The sequence below is a fragment of the Falco biarmicus genome, chromosome 10, assembly GCF_023638135.1.
Source record: "Falco biarmicus isolate bFalBia1 chromosome 10, bFalBia1.pri, whole genome shotgun sequence".
Classification (NCBI taxonomy): Eukaryota; Metazoa; Chordata; class Aves; order Falconiformes; family Falconidae; genus Falco; species Falco biarmicus.
In genome coordinates this window covers 15,983,765-16,003,281 of record NC_079297.1, presented here as the reverse complement: position 1 = coordinate 16,003,281, position 19,517 = coordinate 15,983,765, and the positions used below count along the sequence as shown (strand labels likewise).

At 48.9% G+C, this 19,517-nt stretch overlaps 2 protein-coding genes across 2 annotated transcripts in view; one reads left to right on the top strand and one right to left on the bottom strand.

Moving 5' to 3' along the window:
• Window positions 1-19,517, top strand: part of BCL2L1 (BCL2 like 1) — a 198,280-nt gene that overhangs the window by 59,060 nt on the left and 119,703 nt on the right. The window lies entirely within an intron of this gene.
• On the bottom strand, window positions 1,180-19,366 carry TM9SF4 (transmembrane 9 superfamily member 4). Its single transcript, XM_056354095.1, has 18 exons — window positions 19,216-19,366; window positions 13,088-13,201; window positions 11,382-11,481; window positions 10,794-10,962; window positions 10,585-10,714; window positions 9,444-9,567; window positions 8,473-8,591; window positions 8,221-8,332; window positions 7,653-7,723; window positions 7,093-7,225; window positions 6,455-6,536; window positions 6,277-6,352; window positions 5,840-5,923; window positions 5,466-5,641; window positions 5,048-5,111; window positions 4,355-4,474; window positions 3,762-3,851; window positions 1,180-3,387 (listed from the first exon to the last, which is right to left on the bottom strand). The coding sequence occupies exons 1-18, from the start codon at window positions 19,303-19,305 to the stop codon at window positions 3,238-3,240; spliced, it is 2,004 nt and encodes a 667-aa protein (XP_056210070.1). The 5' UTR covers window positions 19,306-19,366; the 3' UTR covers window positions 1,180-3,237.

Genomic DNA, 19,517 nt, shown 5'->3' with positions numbered 1-19,517 from the left:
ATTACTAGCCTGCATGGATGGGGATGGCCCACTCCCCTCTTCCAAGCAACCCCCACACGTTCTGCACCCTATGACGGTGCTTTCACAAGGCGACAGACCAGAGCCAAGCCCTACAGCCCCAGCTGCGGCTGCAGTAGCGTGCTGCAGAGATGAAAAAGGACGAACAGCACCCTGCCTTCTCGGGAATTTCTTTTCAGAACAGTTTAAAAGCTGACAACCATTTTCAGGTTCACATGCTTTTCTAGGTATGAGCTAGGTTTCATTCTTCATGCAGCCACCGGTAACGCGTGCTCTCGGCCGTGCTTTCCCCCGCGCCGAGGGCTCCGGCGGGACACGACACGGCAGCACCGCTTCCACGTCTGTCTACAAATGAAAAGTTCAAAAAATTGTCCTGTTGGTGGAGCTGGAGCCTTCCTTTCCCTTTTGTAAGGGCAGTGCTATTGCAAAGATTTACCCGTTCCGAGTAAGTTATTTGCCTGCTCTGGTCTCGGCAGCTGATCAGGGTCGCAGCCACCCAGCAGCCCTGACCACCAGCGGCCCTGCAACGCATTCCAGCCCCGGCTGCCACATCCATTGCTCTGCTCAGCACAAGAAAAGCTATTTCACTGCCCCTCCCTCAGGACACTTGCTGCTTTCCCACCATGGACACCTGCCAGCAGAAAGGCATCACACTGACGATGAAGGTCCAGCTTCTGCAGAACCAACACCCCCCAAAATACTCCACAGGGGAAGGAAATGGCAGCTCGCTTCTCAGCTGTACTCTCGCCCGTTGCTCAAAAACACCACGTATTTGCCTGACCCTGCCAGCCCGTCAGCCATCCAAACAGTCCTCGGTACTGTGCAAGTCAAATAACATTGCGTACACAAGAGATGAGTTGCTGAAGGGGTCTTATCCTGTAGCACAGGAGAGCAGTACAGCAAGAAACAGACCCAAATACCTTGACTGGTGGCATTTTAATTACAATGTATGGCAGTATACAGGACATGCCATGCTGGGAAAAACATTACTGCTCAGTCAAGTTTACTGGGAGAAAAATTTTACAAAGAAAACCACAGTGTATTCCAAGTTCCACTTCTGACTGAAGCTACGTGTCAAAGACCACACAGGTGTCAAACAGGCTAAGTGTTATGAAAAGAAAGTCTCAAGAGGTGGCTTAGGAGAACCCAGGAAAGCAGGACAACAGGACAACGGCAGATTTATTTACAATTGAACACAAAGAATACATACATTAATTAAAAATTACAAAGAATACAGAGAAAACATTTTGGGGAAGGGAGAGAAATCAATGCTGGCTGAGCCTCTCCACTGGGGCAGGGGCAGAAAATAAAAGTCAACCAAAGTCTCAGAGAGGGATCTCAAATCAGAACTGACGCAGGACTCCACAGCACAGTTGGCTCACACATCCCCTTCTCCCTTTTTCCATCCTTTATTCCTAGCTGATTAGGCTGGCATGACAGGCAGCCGAAGAAGCTATTGGGCAAAGCTGGAAAGACTCGGTGCCAAGGAGTCAAGCTGCCTGGGAAGCCAGCTCCCTGCAGGGGGCAAGGCTGTTGATAAGGGACACAGGTCCTTGCATGGACCTGGTGGAAACTTACAGCAACTGGAGTTAAAAAAAAAGCCCCAAAACACACAAGAGTGCACATCAGTGCTGGTAACAGGGAAGGCTTTGGACAGTTCTGGGTTGGAATGGCGTCACCTGTAGCAGCTGGTCATTTGGAGACCTTGCTGCTTACTACAGCAAGAAGCAAAAGCAAAACGTTCGTAGATCTCACTAAAAAACCTCCCCCCTGTAGCCCTGAATCCAGCTAGTCTGGGGATGGAAGAAGCCTTCACCGTAATGTGGAACCTTTTTCTGGTAAATATAATTTAAATGAGCAAAATTAAAAAAAACAACCAACCTTTAACCTCTTTTTTAAAAAGAGTTTCCCATGGGCTGATTCAGGCATCGAGCCACAGAAAAAGGGAGGAGCCCACTGCAGAAGAGCCCACATTGGCTGTCCCGGAGGGCTTGGACCATTTTGTGGAGAAGAACAAGATACAGCTTTTAGGGGTGTACACTTTGTCTGTTTCCTGGAGGTAGAGAATCTAAGAGGAGGAGCAGAGAGCAGCAAGAGCAGCTGGAGCACAGAGCAGGTGGTGAGAGAGCCCGCTCCTGGCAATGGGAGAACTCCTCGGGGCCACTCCCCATGTCCCCAGCCCCTTCTGCAGGGCCTGCACACACCTCGCGGCAGCTCAGGCCCAATACTGCATCAGATTGCTTGGCACTAAAGCAGTGGTGTCAAAGCCTTCTCTCCACAGGGATTCTGCACAATCCCAGTGGGGTTCCCGGGAAGGAAGCCTGCCCCATTTCCTCACGCAGCTGGAGCAGAGCTAATCAATAGAACAAACCTTTGTAGTTACCTCGCGCATCCTTCCAGTCCTGTATTCCAGCACCAGCACAATCACGTCACTTCCACCAGAACGTTACGTCCTGCTGCTGCTGGCTGCACCTTCCAAAAGAGAGGAAATCCCACCCTCCCTCAGCCCTTCTAGTGCAGGCATCCGAAGTGGCCCATGCTGTCCAAGGCTGGAGGGATGGAGAAACGATGCCGAGGGTTGCAATTCTCAAGCTCTCTCAGGGTGAAATTGCACTTCCCAGGCTCCGAATGGCACCTCCATCAAATTGTAAACAAGCCGAAGCCAGGGCTTCAACGGTCAGAGCACACCAGACTCACGCTGGCTAAGCCTTCAGGCTCCTTTTATTTTGCCATAGTCAAGCTCCCTCTTCTGTGTAGACATGAAGGCAGGAAAGAAACCCAGTCTGATATTTTTCTGAAGAGTCTCCCTGAATCCTAGAGCACCCCAGGGGCTGGAAGAAAACATTTTCACAAGTGTTTCCACTGCTGTCTGAAATCCATTCCTCATCAACATAAAAAAAAAAAAAAAAAAAAACAATTAGCAAAAAGGGGGTTTACTTATACAGAGGGATAGTTCTCTGCTAAAAAAACTCCCTCGAATATGGAACAGGATAATAAAGTTAAAATGTAAGGTATCTACAGACCCCTTTTCCCCCTAGAAGTAGCCCAGAATCCATGTACACTGTGCCAAAGTTACATTCCAAAACGAGGAGTTATTTATTTCTCTTGTCATTCTCCCACTGGATTTTGTTTCCTTTAAGAGTTGGGAGAAGGTGTCCCCTTCATTCCCAGGAGGACACGCATTCAGAGGTGTCTACTTTCTGCTGGGTCTCCACATCTTCAGTCTATTTTCACTGCGGCATAGATCTTCCGGACAAACATGTAGGCTGCATAGAAGCCAATGGTGCCAGTGAGGAGCCAGAAGGACAAGACCATAAGGGCAGTGTAGCCAAAGTATAGCAAGGAGGGAATGAACTCAACAATATCCAGCTAGAACAGAAGGGGGGGAAAAAAAGCAAAATCAAGTACAGAAGTAACAAGGAGTTTGTTCCCCAACCCAGCCAGTGCCCTTGACAAGGCAGCATGTGACAAAGGGAGGAAACCCTCCACTCAAGGCAGTTTTGTCCAGCTGAAGAGAGACCCTCTTCGAGGTGGCTTGGAGAACACCATGCCATACAGGTACTGTGGGCAGGGGCCTCGGGCACTCCCAACCTTCTCTTCCCTCTGTTAGCACAGTCCACTGGTGTGCTGCCTCAGGCTGGCATGGGGACAGACCAGGACCAGGCAGTCTCACCATTTCCTTTCCCAAATCCCACAATCTCCTCTAGAAATGTGGCACTTTCATACGGAAGGAATAACAATACCTTGTTTACGAAGTAGAAGATGGCATAGATCAGCACGTAGAAGGCAGATCCTCCAGACACCAAGAAGGTCCTCCACCACCAGCGGTAATCCTGGCAGGGTGAAAAGCCTCATTATCCCACAGGCTTCCTTTTCCTGCATCACCATCTCAGGTTCTCTTCCTTCAAAGGAGAACCACAGTTTGGGGCTGGGGCACTACTTTGTCACAGAAGTGTTTCCAAACAAAGAGGATGAAAAGCTGACAGTGAAACAAAGCCAGGTCAGTATCACAGCACCTGCTGCCGAACAGCATGGCTCACCTCTGGCCCTGTGTTTCATTTTTTATGTGGATGGAATGAAGTCAGTTTCTTTAGGAACAGTTATCAGCTCAAAATACCCTGCTCCCAGCAGAATTTCTTGTATGAAACCATAGTTCCCAGCCTCACAGATAATCAAGTAGCTACAATTCTCATTGAAGTCAAGAGGCACTAGGAGCAATCACGCTCGCGAAGCTGGGCCATGCTAGATTTCTGCCAAGCAGCAGCAGTAACGTGACCTGTGCTTTTCCAGAAGCAAGTACCTTGAGCTACCGAAACTACAAATGTGGAAATCTCACCTCAGCACAAAGCTGGAAGTACACCATGACAATGCTGATTTGGGAGCACGATACCACCAGGATTATAAACACCAGGAAGAGGAAGCCAAAAAGGTAATAGAACTGGTTCTCCCAGATTGCCTGAAACAAAGACACAGCAGAAATTTGTTTCCATGCTACTGTGATCAATTGGTGAACATGAGACTAACTTCTAGCAGCTAACCCAAGGAAAACCGAGATGCCCCTCAGCCTCATGTAGATGAAATTGCAGATCTAACGCATTTCACAGGTTAATTCAGAAGAATCAGATTGCAAAAGGTGCCCAAAGACAGCTCTGAGGCAGTTTGTTCATTCCCCTTTATCTCCCTAGCAATGGAACAGTAAATGCCTCCCTGACCACAGAAGGGGAAAAATGGGCAGCAGCTGGAACAGTTCTTGACGTAAGGTTACAGTAAGCTTTCACTTTTACCACCATCCTTCAAATCACCAAGGAGAGTCCCATAGACACCTCCAGGTGGTTTCAGCTAAAGGACAGTCTGAAGAGACCCACATCCCAGTCCTCTCTGGAAACAACACCAAGCAGCCTGGGGAGGACCTGCTGGCCCCTTCTGCAGGTACAGGAATAGGGGAGTGCTCCAGTGGAAGCCCCCTCCCTTTCAAAAGCTTTGGCACAAGAGGAATCCTATTCAGGAGCAAAGTGGGTTAAATGCTTACACTGAAAATGAAGAACAGTTCAATGAACATAGCTCCAAAAGGCAGAATACCAGCCATGAGAATCCTATAGAGCAAGAAAAAAAAAAAATCATAAGCAGCACAATATAACTGTCTGGCCATTACAAGTCCCCTGTAACCACACAGAGTGCTCCTAGCAAAGCTCTACAGCTCCAGATTACTAGAATAAATCTCACAGAGTAAATGGCACAGCTGCTCCCACTGTTGAGCACATACCACTTTCATAAGCACCAGCCATTCCGCATCACAATTATAAAGACTGTCTCTGATATCACATTACTTGAAGAAACACATTTGCCATCTGTCTGTGTCCAGAGAACAGCAGAAGACGATGTTCAGCGACCCAAGGAGACTGAGGGGAGGGGGCTGAACTCACCGTATTTCCTAGACACTCACTCACCCAACAAATTTATTCATATACCACCTCTGCTCCGGGATCTGCCTGGGGATCTGATTTGTCCGTACAGGATTGTCATACGGCTGTTTGCGAAATCCAAAGTAGTAACCCAGGTAGACCAAGGGCAAGGAGATCCCAAACCACATGCAGAGCAAGGCCACCATGGTCGGGAAAGGCACCTGGAATCACACCAATAGTCACAAAAGGGAGGCTGACAGCTCGCCTGCCCAAGACTGAAGTCACCAGCCAGACCAAAGCTCCTGTCAACCACTGCATTGACACCCACATATAGAAAGATACTGGGACACTAAGCAAGCCACCGCCAGCCCAGTCCCCCTCCTCCCACCCAGCAGGCTCCAGCACAAGGCAGTACCTACCGCCCCAGAGGAGTGTTTCCCCCAGATGAAACAGTTCAGGATGAAGCAGATACCAAAGACGACACCCGGATACAGGGTAGCTGTCTGCAAGAGCAATCACAGGTTAAGAGAAAACACGTGACTAATCAGCCAGATGTTTCTCATTAATGAGTCTGTTGCTGCGACAAGGCACACATGGAGGAAGCATCCCTTCTGCTGCAGCACTAATACACAGCGGGTGGCCTGCAGGGAGGATCTCAAACAATCCTCTCGCTTTACCACAGTACATGCTCTGGTGTTCACCCTTCCACATACAGCTACAAGGACCCAATCCGCACCAGATCTCCGCAGTACAGCCAGGCTGTGACCAGAGCTACCCACAAGTATGTGTGGAGCTTATCCACGTATCTCGCCATCATCAAACCTGGATAAAAAGGACAGAACACTACGATACTCACACAAAAGGCTCCCTTCTTCCATCGATGTCCTTTCAGAGTCCGATATAAGCGGCCAGCAAAGAATCCACCGAAAACCCTGGACAAGCCAAGACAAAGAAAATTAGCTTTCACTGTTGGGGAGAGGGAGAGGAGGGGCAGGCAGGACAGCACCGCTGTGGGAAGCAGTGGAGGCACCTACCCCATGAACATGAAGAGAAAGCAGGCGGTAGTCATCAGTGCACCCCGGCTAGAAGGTGACAGCATCCCCAGCATAGCAACAACTGTGGAGGGCAAGAAGGACAAAGAACAGCGGCTCTGACCTACGTGTGTGAGCCCGCATCTGGAGAACAGGGGCCCGTCCCATATGCAGATCACAGCTGCCTGGAATCTCTGCCTTCTGCACAGACCTCATTTCCTTCAAAGCATAACGCATCCTCAGCCTCCAGCACCAGCCAGAGAGATGCCACAGCTTTGATCTCAAGCTACGGACCATGCTTTGGCCTCAGTTTCCCCAGAGATCTGAGCAGGTGCAGCTCAGAAGGCAAGACACACATGTGCAAAAGTCTCTCAGCCCACTATCACCCAGGACTCCTATCTGGATAACAGGAAATATAAACACAAAAAGATGCCTTCTAGATAGCTGGGAAATGCTATCTAGAAACTCTGAAATGCTGAGCACAGGCCTATTGCCTTGGTCAGCCCTGCAGCAGGAAGGAGCCTTATGCGACCTCACTCAAGCTAAGGTGAGCACAGGTTGAAGCCAACGGGAGCTACAAACACCCCTGAGCATCGTTCTGCTTCTTGTTACAGCCACCCTGTGCAACATCTGCCACTTACAGATGACAATCAGGATCATACAGAAGAGCTGAATTCCAGAACCCAGGAGAGAGCTGAGGATCATAGGATACTGTGGAGGCCTGAAGACATCTCCATGCACAAGTTTCCAACCGGATTCCTCCATGGTATCTTCCTGTAGCAACAAGAGGATAAAAAGGTAACGTAGATATAATACACCAGAGGAAATTAAGGTCCTACCACAGCCAGCCCAAGAGGTTAATTTCTCTGTATCTGGTTCTTCTACAGAATTTTATCATTCTAGTTAAGAAACTTCATTCCTCCTGGCCTTAAAGCAGTTCAGACCTGAACTGCCAGTGCACACAGCACACATTTACGGAACTGTCTGCAGTCATTACTGAGGTCTGAAGACATCTCTGCCATCGTACACAGACAGCCAAAGGTGCTGCGACAGCACAGGACAGTACTGCCCCTCCCATCTTCAGGGCTCAAAGCAAAACAAGGGCAAGAAAAGAGACAATACATCCAAGTCTTTAGACTAGATCTCTCCTCATCTGTGCTTCCCTCCCTGTCTGATCCCATCCCCAAGAACAAATGCATACAATGTCATCTTCCTTGTTGTAGTTGGCAATGTCCTTCCGGAGCGTCCGGATGATGATCATGCTGAGAATACCTGAAAAAAGCACAAGTCAAGTTTAACTTAAGAGGCTCCCACATGGCTGTGCCACTCTTATGATATGCAACTACATGGCTTCCACCAACACACAGTTCTGGCTAGGAGAGGAAGCCTTGAGCCATTTTCCTCAGCCTTCAGCAAAGACAGAAACAAAACCCCAGGAAGTAGGGAAGGTAGTATTCCAGCAGGAATGGGGCACTGTGGCTTTCCTCTGGGGTTTGTGGTTTTTTTTTTTTCCTTAAGTATGGACATGCATATTTGCATTAACCACATTCAACTCCCTCAGCTACTCCAGACGGAGAGCAGAAGTGGGTAATTGTCTGACCCCACAGAGTGCTGCCTGAACCGGGACATTTTATCTGCTAATGTTCATTTCCTGCCCCTTGTGATCAGGCTCAGACGTGGCCACATCCTCCTTGACCATCTGCAGCTGAGGCTTAAAGAAAGTTCCCTGCAGATTAATGGTAACGCTTTCTTCTCATCACCTCACTCACCTGAAAGGAAAAAGACGACCACAACCGAGTTAATGATAGAAAACCAATGAATCTGCACATCGCTCATGGTCAGGTAGGTGTCCCAGCGGGAAGCCCATTTAATGTCACTTTCCTGAAAGAACAGGAAAGTTCTTCGTATATCAGCACATTCCCAACGTCTTCCACACCACCTCTGTGACAGACACTTGGAGCACCAACTGCCAGCCAGCCAGGGGTAGCGAGTTGCCAGCCAGCTTCCCATTACTCACTCACCTCCCAGTGGACAGAGTAGGTGAAGAGCAACTGGTTCTCTTTAGAAGGATCTACTTCCTGAGGGGCAGAACCCGTAGCTTCAGGCAGGGTGCACATACTCTTCTCATCGGCCTTCAAGTCTGTAAGGGAAGACATTGCACACACCAGGTCAGCTGATCCCTCAGGCACCACCTCCCCGACTGCCCATCCTGGCCCCAGGTACCTTTAAAGTGCCGAGCTGAAATTGCTCCAAACACTGCAGGGGAAGCCCTCATTCCTTTCTCACCTGCTTCGCAGTTTGCAAAACTATTCTTCCCATTGGAAGCAGAGCACCATTAGCAAACTTTAAGGAAAGCTGTGCATAGGGCTTCCCTGAACTGGAAGGATAAAAGCCAGAGGCTCTGAAGCAGAGGATCCAGACCACAAAAAAAATCCTCTGTTCCATGATACGCTGAGAAGACCTCTCCAGCAGAGCCTGCCACTGCCAGAGTTGCACAGCATGATACACACGATGAGCAGCTTCCCTTCAAACACCTGTTTCATGTTGGGCTTACTGAGGTAGGAGTGTTTTTCCCCTAATTATTATTTCTAAAATTCAATCCCCCTAGAGTAATTGCAAACATTCTGTGGGTCTCTGGACTAGCACACAGCATCCCAGTGGTGGAGATCTGGGCCCCAACAAGAGCTAGGTGCCATGCATTCTTCATGCTACATAACACAGTGCAAAAAAATCCAACCCCAAACATGTCAAACTCTGATCTTTTTATATGAATTAATTTTCCCTGGATTGCATTTCAAGGATCTCTCTCTCTACTGTTGGTTCTTCCTTAATAACAAAAGGGTTAATTGTTCTTGTAATTTGGACTCTCTCCTTTCTGTGCCCCAAGACTATAATGGAAGCAACACCTGGCAACCTGCTACATCAGCGGCATTCAACCCCTTGCCCTACAAGAGATTCTTCTCCCTCAGTCCCCTCCCTAACAGGATCTTACCTTCCAGTTTAATACTTTGGGGAATCACTTCAAAACGCACAACCCTGTAGGTGGGCTCCTGGTTCTCTTCCACATCCTCTCTGTGGTAGTAAAGGATGAAGGAGAGGTGGTTGTGCAGGTAGAACTAAAATAGATTGACATTAAATAAAGTGTTAGCGCCCCAAGGAAGGGACAGGCAAAGTTGAGAAGCAATAACTACAGAAAGCAGCTTCAGTGAAGAAAACTAGACTCCAACTGTTCCTACATGCATTGTGCTACAGAGCAAGATCAGGCTAACACCTTCCAAGGCTAAAAGAATAAGAGAAGGGAACAGAGACATTGAAAAGGTTAATGCCTCAACCACTCCAAGCATCAGGGACAATGTTTGGTCTATTTCTGGCATGGAAAATACCATTATATTTCACATCTCAAACAGTGGCAGCAAAATCACCAAATTTAGGTTGGAAAGACCATGGTAGCTACAACCCCGAGTCTCCTGCCTGCTTTTTCTCCCAGACAGACATACACTCCCCAGACTCTGTGGGGCCCCACAGCTGTCCTCAGCTTGTGCTTTCAAAAGGCTCTTACATGAACAAAGTACAATGACCCCAAGCAGGCACAGCAGGTTCATCCACCCGTAAGAACTTGGGCTCAAGAGATCAGAGCTGTGTGTGGCACTGAACACTTGAGTATGATGAACCAATGTGTGTTAAGTCAAATAGCTAATCTTAGGGCACACAATCATGGAAAATACCTGCCAGGAACACACGTGCTATGTTTCCATTTGCAAACTTAAGCAGCTTTTCCCCCAGTAAACACTTGACTTTTTTTTTATTTTTTTTTTAAATACAAGATGCTCCAAGACTGTCAAAGACGAGCTAGCCTTTGGGGTACACTGCCTTTGCTCTGCTGAGGGGAAATGACTGCATGAGTTTGTCTGACATTACACAGCAAGCCAAAGCTAGGACTCCTGGCTATCGTACCAGTAGTCTAGCACCCATCCCCTTCTTCCAATAAGAGACCTCTCTCTCATATTTCCACTCTTTATAAAAGCCGTTGGTTGCATTCCTAATTCCGATGCTCTCTGGTAGACTTCCGACAACCTCTGACAGACACCCAGATCTCTTCCAGGTACCCCTCAGACAGCATCTGCAGTCTCTACCTTGTTACCGTCCATAAATCCAAGCCTGTATCCATGCTCAAACTGCACATCCTTCTCCTTCTTCTTCTCCTCTTCCTCACGATTGGAATAAAACTCCAGCCGTGTTGCCACAGGGAGGTTATCAGCAATGCTGAAAACACAGATTTCAGATCAAATTTGTCCACAGCACAGAACCCCCCTGACACAAACCCATGCTTGAGATGACTCACAGATGGACATAATAATCTTCCCTGATCCTCTCAGCGATCAGCTTGCTCTGCTCCACCGTCAGAGTCACTGGCTTATTGGGAAAGTTGCACAGAACCTCACATTTCTTCTCCACATTCATGGAAACCTGGAAAGGGGTATTTACAATTCGGTCCCCCCGAAGAACCTCACCTGGAAAACAGGAAAATAAGGGCAGGGTGGAAGACGGCCAGGCTTCTCGCCACTGATCCTACCACTGGGCTGGCAGCGCACTGTACAGTTGGAGTGACAACAGCAAGTCCCCTTTGTTACCACAAGCAAGGGTAAGATTGAAGGACAGTTTAGCTATTTTCTTGGAAGTATCAAGCACTATTTATAAAGCAGGTTATATGCCCTCCTTCAGGAAAGGCATTTCCTCTTTCCAATATATGGACATCCTAGTTTGCAAACAGCCAGCATATAACAAATTAGAAGAAGTAGGCTCTCCACAAGCAGTTTATTAGAGATGACATTTGCAATTGCTTTTACTCCTGTAAACATACCCCCCTCACGCAGCTTATTAATGGCAGCCCACTTACTGCTGGGGAACATGCTGTTCAACAGATACGTACCAAGATTCTCAGCCTTGTATGTTATCTTGGTGGGTTGGCAGAAGGGCAATGAGTAGTACTCGTACGGTAGCTGGGTTCGTGAGCTGGTGAGCTTCACAGCCTGGAGGAAAAATGGAAGGATTATTCCCATGAAAGAACTCTGATAGTTTCCTGTCCTCTCAGCATCAGCCAGAAGCTGAAGCTTACTTCAAGACACCTCCCATAAAGGTCACTTTTGGAAGCTGTTAAATAAATCATAAAAAATTTAAAAAAAAAACAAGACGGATGTTCCTGGGAGAGCTGCAGCTTTCTTTCCTTTTGCACAATTCCTAGTTGTACATTCTCTACACTACGATTTAGTAGCATTTCAATCACAAACAGTGAAACACTTGAAGAAAGAAGCGTGGTGGATTGGTTTCACAAATTTATGACTCAGTGGAGTCTTAAGAAACAACAAAGAGCTCAAAAGAGATTCAAGACACACATTTCATACAAGACTGCAGTTATTTTCTCAAATAAATAAATAAATCATGTCACACTGGACCTACAGTTCAGCAATTTTCACCTCTGCAAGGAAAGCCAAAGAGCCATCAGATTGGGAAGACAACGGATGGTGACAAAACCCAAACATTTCTGGAGAGGTCCCACAAATCACATGGCACAAGGGAAGTGTGGAGATATACCATGATAGCCAAGGCCACAGTTGCTCCAAAAACCACAAGTGTTTTGTAACACAGCCAAGCTCATTTATTGGAAGAGCGCTGGCAAACCTGCTGACTTGCCTTATCACTTGAGGAAGCATTTGGCTCATGAAATCCCTTTGAGAACAGTCATTCCAATACCCCCTTCTTCTGGGAAGCTTACTGTAGCCACAGGCAAGTCTTGTTTGCTTAAAAATAACCTACATCTGGCAGCCTGTGGCTGAAGAGAAAACTGTGTTGTGCTTCATATGGGAGCAGCCAACCTCAGCATCCCCAAGGGTGCTGGATTTTGCTGAGACAGAAGCCACAGCTTTAGAAAAATAAATGAAATAGGCTATATATTGCTGATGTCTGGAAACCAAGCCTGGCTTCCTCCTGTACGGGTGAAGCAGTTCCGTCGTTCACTATCAGCAATACTGCACAGGTACAGCCCTTCAGCCAGCCTGGACTGTAAGATGTACAACGCTCAAGGACAAATGCCTGCACTTGGAAAAGGCTTGCCATGGATTTCACTTGACTTGAAGACACAACATGAGCAAACTAAGTAGAAGAGAAAATTGAAAAGGTCTGATTCAAACCACTTCTTCATTCTACCATTCACCCACTACCTAAAGGCCCACCCTCAACAAGCACTTTGAGAGTCAGTATAATGCTGGAGACAGATCTCTGATTAAATTCACTTCAAAGCTAAAGTGAGAAAGAGAGCTCTTTTTCCCCAAATACAGCAACATCTTAAGGACTTTGGTGAAACTGCTGAAGAAACTTGGCAGAAGATATGCAAGACAGAAACTCATGTTGCCAACTGCAGCGTACAACAGCACCAGTGAGCACTTGAGGGCTGCTCATCCCCTACACCCTACACAAACGTGAAAAATAGTAAAATTTTGGGGGCAGATATTTTATAACAGGATCCCCAAATTTGACTTTCTAGTCCCACTTAGCTGCTACGATACGAAGAAGGAAAAAACCAAAACACAAGAAAACCCATACCAAACAGACTATCAGCTCCATCTAAGTTCATCCTACCTTTATTTCTACAGGATCATTGCGATGAAAGTTGATAGGAGCCACACCAGGTACATAGAAAGAGTCTGTGCTGTGTAGCAGCAACAGCAAGATGAGTGTATACCTTAGCCTTTCCTGCAAAAATAAGAAAACCCATTAAAATACAACAGAAATGTGGGAACATTAGAGATTGACAACAATACTGCAAGTGTTCATCCTAGACTTAGAAAGGCTGTACAGTCAGGCGATTAAACACAAATTAAATTCAGAAAAGCTATTCTTAACTTTGTTTTGCGACTCTCATCACTTCACTCTGCACATCTCTGTCTCTTCCTCTGCAATTAGGAAAACATTGGCTTTGCTCAGCCACAAGAAAAACGCATTTCTTATCTGTAACAGGCTTCACCTAGCAGGCTGTCATCTGACTTTTCTACTCCCACCCATTTAACACCCCTGTGTTAGAAAACTCCATGGATTACTAGAGAAGAGGGTCGTAGTCCTGGCACTGGGTTTCTGTCAGCTCTGCACAGTAGCCACTGTGGACTGATGGTCACACACTGCTGCCTGCAGTAGAGTAAGTGTAGGGTAAGGAGTGACACCAAACTAACCGCTGGCTGCATCCAAAGGGACGGTCACATCACCAGTCCCTCCTATTCCAATCTTTTGTCGTCGCCCCTCCTGGCCACAACACTGCTCAGTCACATGGCAAAAAGTATCCCTTTTTCAGGGAGCAAGGAGATGGGTCAGGCTGGAAGGTTCAATCAGTTCCACGGAGACTCCAACACAAGCCAGACCCTGCACGCCGGCTGCAGCAGCAAACCCTCTAACAGACTCTGCTACCTCCCCAGTCCCTACCAATACTTCAGGTAACCTAGCCCAGCTCAAGTGCAAGCAGGAAGGCTGTGAAATGAAAATCAAGCTTTAAAAAGTATTAGTAATTAGCTGGATTAGAATATCAGCTCTACTGTTACTAGCTTCAGCCCGTTCTCCTAAACTCCCTGTATGGTACCACTGGAAAACCACACAAAACCCGGAGTCTGGTTTGGGACAGCTCTTGAGCTAATGCTGCAGCCACAACAAACACAATTGCTGCCTTCCACTGCACGTCCTCAGGCAGGGCAGGCAGAGTCGCTCTCTTGTGCCCTGCTGCCCCTCCACCCACACGCAGGAGCTCTGCAATCAGGGGTGGGAAGACAAATATAGAAGGGAAAAGGGAGAGTAAACAGACTGACCAAGCAAGATGGGCTTGGACTGAAAAGAGCCACCACCAGCCCGGTGCCTGCCCAGGGTTCAGCACTACCCTCCCACCAACTAACGTCGTCTGGGCAGGCCATGAGGGAATGAAACGCAAGGCTCCCTCATGGACACAAGACCGATACCACAAGCAGCAAAGGAGAAAGAACACCGAGCCCCAGGCTCCCAGCAGCTGCCCGCAGAGCCTGTCCCAAACAGCCAGCCCTGGCACGGCTGCTCCCCATCAGCAGTGATCCACCAGGAAGGTGGAGGGGAGCTGGGATCCAGGACCCAGAGGGCAGCTGGCCAGAGCTCTGGGCACAGCCACAGCCCCAGGGCACTGCCAGCAGCATCACTCCTCCCGCCTGGAAGGGATGGGCTGCTAAAGCCACAGCCTTTCTCAGCACAGCACTGGGGCATGGTCAGCACGCACCCAGCACCAGAGGAAACATTCAACAGCTTCACATTCACAAGCCAGGTGTGGACAAATAGCAGCTCTATCACAGGGATCCTTCGTCAGGTCAGGGGAAAAAAATAATCTGGAAAAAAAAAAGATAATCTGCATTCATTGCCCCCACACTTCTTTCCACCTTATTCTGAGGCTAGTAAGGTACACTTGGCCCAGACACCAGCAAGGGCTAACAGAGCATCCAGAGTTACTGGAACTGAGCAGGATGAAATAAAGAAGTCATAAAAGTTGGGGGTTTGAAAAATCTAAAATGCATTTAAGATGCAAATGCTAGGCACCTACATAAAATGTGTTAATTCCAAATTATCAGCTATATCTTTTTTGTGTACAAGGGAGACTTTCAGATCTATTCTAGGCAAAGCTTAATGCAGGCAAAAAGCCTCATCTGGGAAGGAACCGGGGAAGCACTCTTTCTAAAATTGCTTGGACTTCAATACCAATCTACCTTGAAACAATGCGGGGCTTGTTTTCTGTGCTTCACTGAATTTTGCCTTCTATGATCTTGTAAAAGAGTGCCCTGTGACTCTCCAACCAAGTAGTCCCTGGGTAGGTGAAGCACTGGAAGGAAACAGCACTCTTGTCCTACAACATGCTTTCCAGCAGCCAGCACCCTGCAGCAATTTGCTTGCTTTGTTTGTCACTGAAGTGCCCGACACACAGCCAATATTACTTAATAAAAACAAAAAATACACCAGTGCCATCCTTGCCCTGAAAAGCCTGCGAGACAACAAAATAAGGACGAACTTTGGAAGGTGCCCAGGAGACATGCAAGCATGGAGAAGGTGAAAATTTTGATGACACCTTTGGCAGAAATCAGGCTCTTTGCATACAGATGACGATGACTCAGGCAGCACCAGGGAACAGGAAAACAAGAGGGAGACTATGGAAAGCCTTGCCAGGAAAAAAACATTTTATAGCAAGAAATGGGAACGCTGGTATGCAACAGGTGGGGGGAGCTTGGGAAGTGAAGTTTGAAGGAAATGCCCAGCGCAGTTTCCCAACCCAGCAGCTCACACCCAGCAGAGCACGTGCAGGTTGAAGCCAGGTGCCTTTATCAGGATCTTTGCTTTCACATTGACAGATGTGCTTCATCTTGTCCAAATGAAGGCAGCAGCTTAGCAATGACAACATGGACACATGCCAAAACATCTGCATAACTCATGGGCCTGGCCAGGCAATCATCTCATTTGGGAGATGCCTGCAAGCTAAGTTATCTCCTATGGAAAGTTAAAACTCACAGGATGGAGCTCTGCTTTAGTTGTCACAGAGCCCTGGTGAGGCACAGACTTCCAGCAGACAGGAGAGACACTGCTTTCGTGGCCTTTACCAATTATTTACACTTCAAAACATATGCACAAAAAAAATAAATCTCTCAGATCACAGCCTTGCATCTGAGATGCCAGGAAATTGTTCAACAAAGCAACAAGTAGCACAATAAACATGCACAACTCCAGATCAAGAAAAACCCAGTTGCAAAATAACTGACTAAACCTTGTTATTTTACTATATGCATACATGGCAGACACAGACTTGCAAGAGGGCCTTTCTTAGGAGGGTGTGACCTAAATGAGAGAAGTAACAGCAGAAGCACAATCAACCCCTCCTGCCCCTGTTCCCCAAATCAGCACTACTCACACTGAAGTCATCGATCACATGCAAAGAGCCTGCTGAAGGAAAGCAAACTTCTTTCTCTCAAAACCGGGGGAAATAGACTTGGGTGTGGGGGTGTGGCTATTTCAAATGTCACTATATTCTTTCTGCATGCAGCACCCTGGCAGAAGTCACACTCAGATTTCTCTCTCACACCAGTGGAAAGTAGCCTGGGGAAATCATAGCACAGAGCAGGCAGAGCACGTCACCCCGGGACCAGCTGGCACTGCTGCCAGCACAGCCACACTAACCACCCCTCCGAGCAGTGGCGGCAGCCGCTCTCCCCACCAGCACATAACTTGGCACTCCTGTCCTCTAAGGGCAACAGCAACTACTCTAAAGTCTGTGGGATCTCTCCTGAAAGGTTCTGAAAATCTGTTCCTATCATTACCTTTAGAACGAAGCACTTCACTGTAAGAATAAATTAATACAAACCTTCCTTGCAGACATTCTAACAGTATTTCTTGTCCTGTGCGCAGCAACAAGAACGGAAGTTTGCACTCAAACCCTCTCTGAGAATGTATTTCTGGGTAATTATCACCAGACGATATCTACAAACAATTCCAGGACACAGTTTCTCTGATTTACCTCACTTAGAATTACTTTAATAACACTGCCATTTTCTGCAAATTCACAAAGTTTACAGAACACACTGGAATTGAAAACACAGGAATTGTTTAGCCAAATCCCAGCTTGAGCAAGCACAAAGAGACCCTACAACATGCATTTATGCCACTACCAGGCACATGTGTGTGCTTCCCTATGGCTTGCACTCCCTGAAGCCACCACTGTCAGGGTCTGAACTCCAACATTTATTTAAGGGAAGGGGCAAAGAGAAGCCAACAAGAAGTTTTTCCCTGTGGCACTCTGCCACACGCTCCAACCTAACCCAGAGAGCCCATGGCTGGCCCATTTGAGTCCAGGACATCCCTGCCCAGGTTGCTGGCAATTATTTTCTACAGACTGACAGCTTGAAAAAAACTTTGAACAGCAGCAGCAATTTCAAGCATCCCGCAAGCATTTTAATAGAGCTGATACTGTACTAGGGCTGGTTTACATCTTACAGTTTCATAATCCATGCAAAATTAAGACCACAATATAGTATTTGCTGAAAGGAAGGAAAAGGAAGCAACAATGATGGATATCATATGAACAAAATGATGGACATCGTCCCACCTCTTTTCTGCACAGAAGGGCAAGAGGGACATCAAAAAGCCATAATCAAGAGGTTTTAACTTTCAAAGACAGTTTCAAAGAAAAACAGGGAAAACACAAGCTATGCTGAGCCACTTGTCCAGCTGGATTCACAAAGCTCTGATACCCTGTTCCACTTACCAAAACTTTTTAATATGGTTACAGAAAGGGAAGACAGACATAACCCACTGCTTCGTGGGAGGAAAAAACCACCACATGTAAGAGAGCAAATCAAAGCTCTCTCCCACATTTATTCTACCTTCAGGCACATTAACAGGACATGCACAGTGCTAACAGCACCTGCTCTTCACCCCCTTCGAGGTGCCAGCCTGACACTTGCCCCCCTTTTTCGAGGGCTGCCTCATTAGATGTCCTTAACAACTGTTTGGACAAGCTCATCTTTATTGCATCTCTGCCCAGCTCACCCTTGCACTTGGAGGAGTCACTGAAAGCCTTTCGATAGGAGACAAGTGCTGCATTCACATTGATTTCAGAGAGCTCCTTTGACACCAGGAGAGCTGTTAGCAGTCTTCTCTGCCTTTTATGAAAGAGAAGGCTACAAGGAAATTCCCAGCAGGACCATCTTCAGCTCTCAAGGCCAACTCAGATACTCCCTCCTCCCTGCCTGGGAGGAAAGCCAGCAGAGTATGAAGATACTTAAAACAAAATAAATGAAAACCTCCGCTCTTCCAATCTCCATTCCAGTTTCTGTCAATCTTTAAGCTACATGAGTCACCTCACATCCCCCTCCCTGGCCAACAGCGACCTTTGTATCAGCACACATCATTTATTCATGCAGCTATTCTTACACCACACTATCAAGGAAATATCTTTCTGTGAAAGCAAGGAGAAAAGTCCATTTTTCTACTACAACACTTCAGGCAGATAATGAACATCTCAGCAGCTCATTTTCTTCTCCGTGAGGTGGCACCGATGCTCGCCTGCCTTTGCAAATTCCCACCAGAAACATCTTCGGCTGTCCAAGGATTCCGGGAATAACTCAAGAATAGACACGGGGAGACACGAGGAGGCAAAACGGCCACTCGCAGCCCGGGTCGAGAATCACCCCGTGCAAACCGCACCCAGGGCGACAGCCCCGCACCCGGCCCCGCACCCGGCTCCAGCCAGCGCTTGCCTCGAGAGAAGCGCCGAGGGGGGAGAGGCCGGCAGAGCCCCCGGGCCGGCCCCGCGTCCCTCGGCCCCGCCAGCGCCCGGAGCCCCGCACACGGAGCCAGGGCCGCTGCCGAGGGAGCGCGGCGCCGCCGGGCAGGGCCCCAAGGGCTGTCCCGCCCCTGCCCTCCTCCCCCGGTGACACCGCCGGTCGCCCCGCGGAGACGCGGGCGGCTACGAGGCCCCCGGCGCGGTCGGGGAGCCTCCCCCGGGCCGGGCCCGGCGCAGCCCGCGGGGCGGGGGCCGGCGGGGCCGCGGGCCGGGCGCCGCGTCCCTCCCAGTGCCCCGCAGGCTCGGGCCGGAGCCTCCGCACCGCACCCCACCCCGCGCCGCCTGCCCGGGCCGGCCGGGCCCGCCCCACGTCCCAGGAGGAGGCGGCCGGGCCAAGGGGCCGCACCGGGGCCGGGCCGGGCGGCTGGGCCGCCGCACTCACCATTGCCGCCGACGCCGCCATCTTGGATCCACGTGTCGGGGCGGACGTCAGCGGAAGCGGCGCACGGTTGGCTGCGGGGCTTATCGCCATGGCGACAGCGGCCGCGGCTGGGCCGGACGGCCGAGCTCCCTGCTGCCGGTACGGGGCGGCGCCGGGGCCGGGCCGTGCTCAGCCCTGCCCTGCCGCCGGGCGGGGCGGGCCGGGGGCCTCCGCTCCGCTCCCCAGCGAGTCGCCAGCCCCGCGGAGCCGGCCGGGGTAAGGGGTGGTCCGCGCCGCCATCTTTGCTGAGGGCAGCGGCCTGC

Excerpts from the sequence above, each read along its gene's own strand:
- TM9SF4 (XM_056354095.1), bottom strand. The coding sequence starts at position 19,305 with ATGGCGATAAGCCCCGCAGCCAACCGTGCGCCGCTTCCGCTGACGTCC. Across the intron at positions 7,724-8,220 it reads GGTCGTCTTTTTCCTTTCAG|GTATTCTCAGCATGATCATC; the intron begins GTGAGTGAGGTG and ends TGCTTTTTTCAG. Across the intron at positions 7,226-7,652 it reads ACAACAAGGAAGATGACATT|GAAGATACCATGGAGGAATC; the intron begins GTATGCATTTGT and ends TTGTTGCTACAG.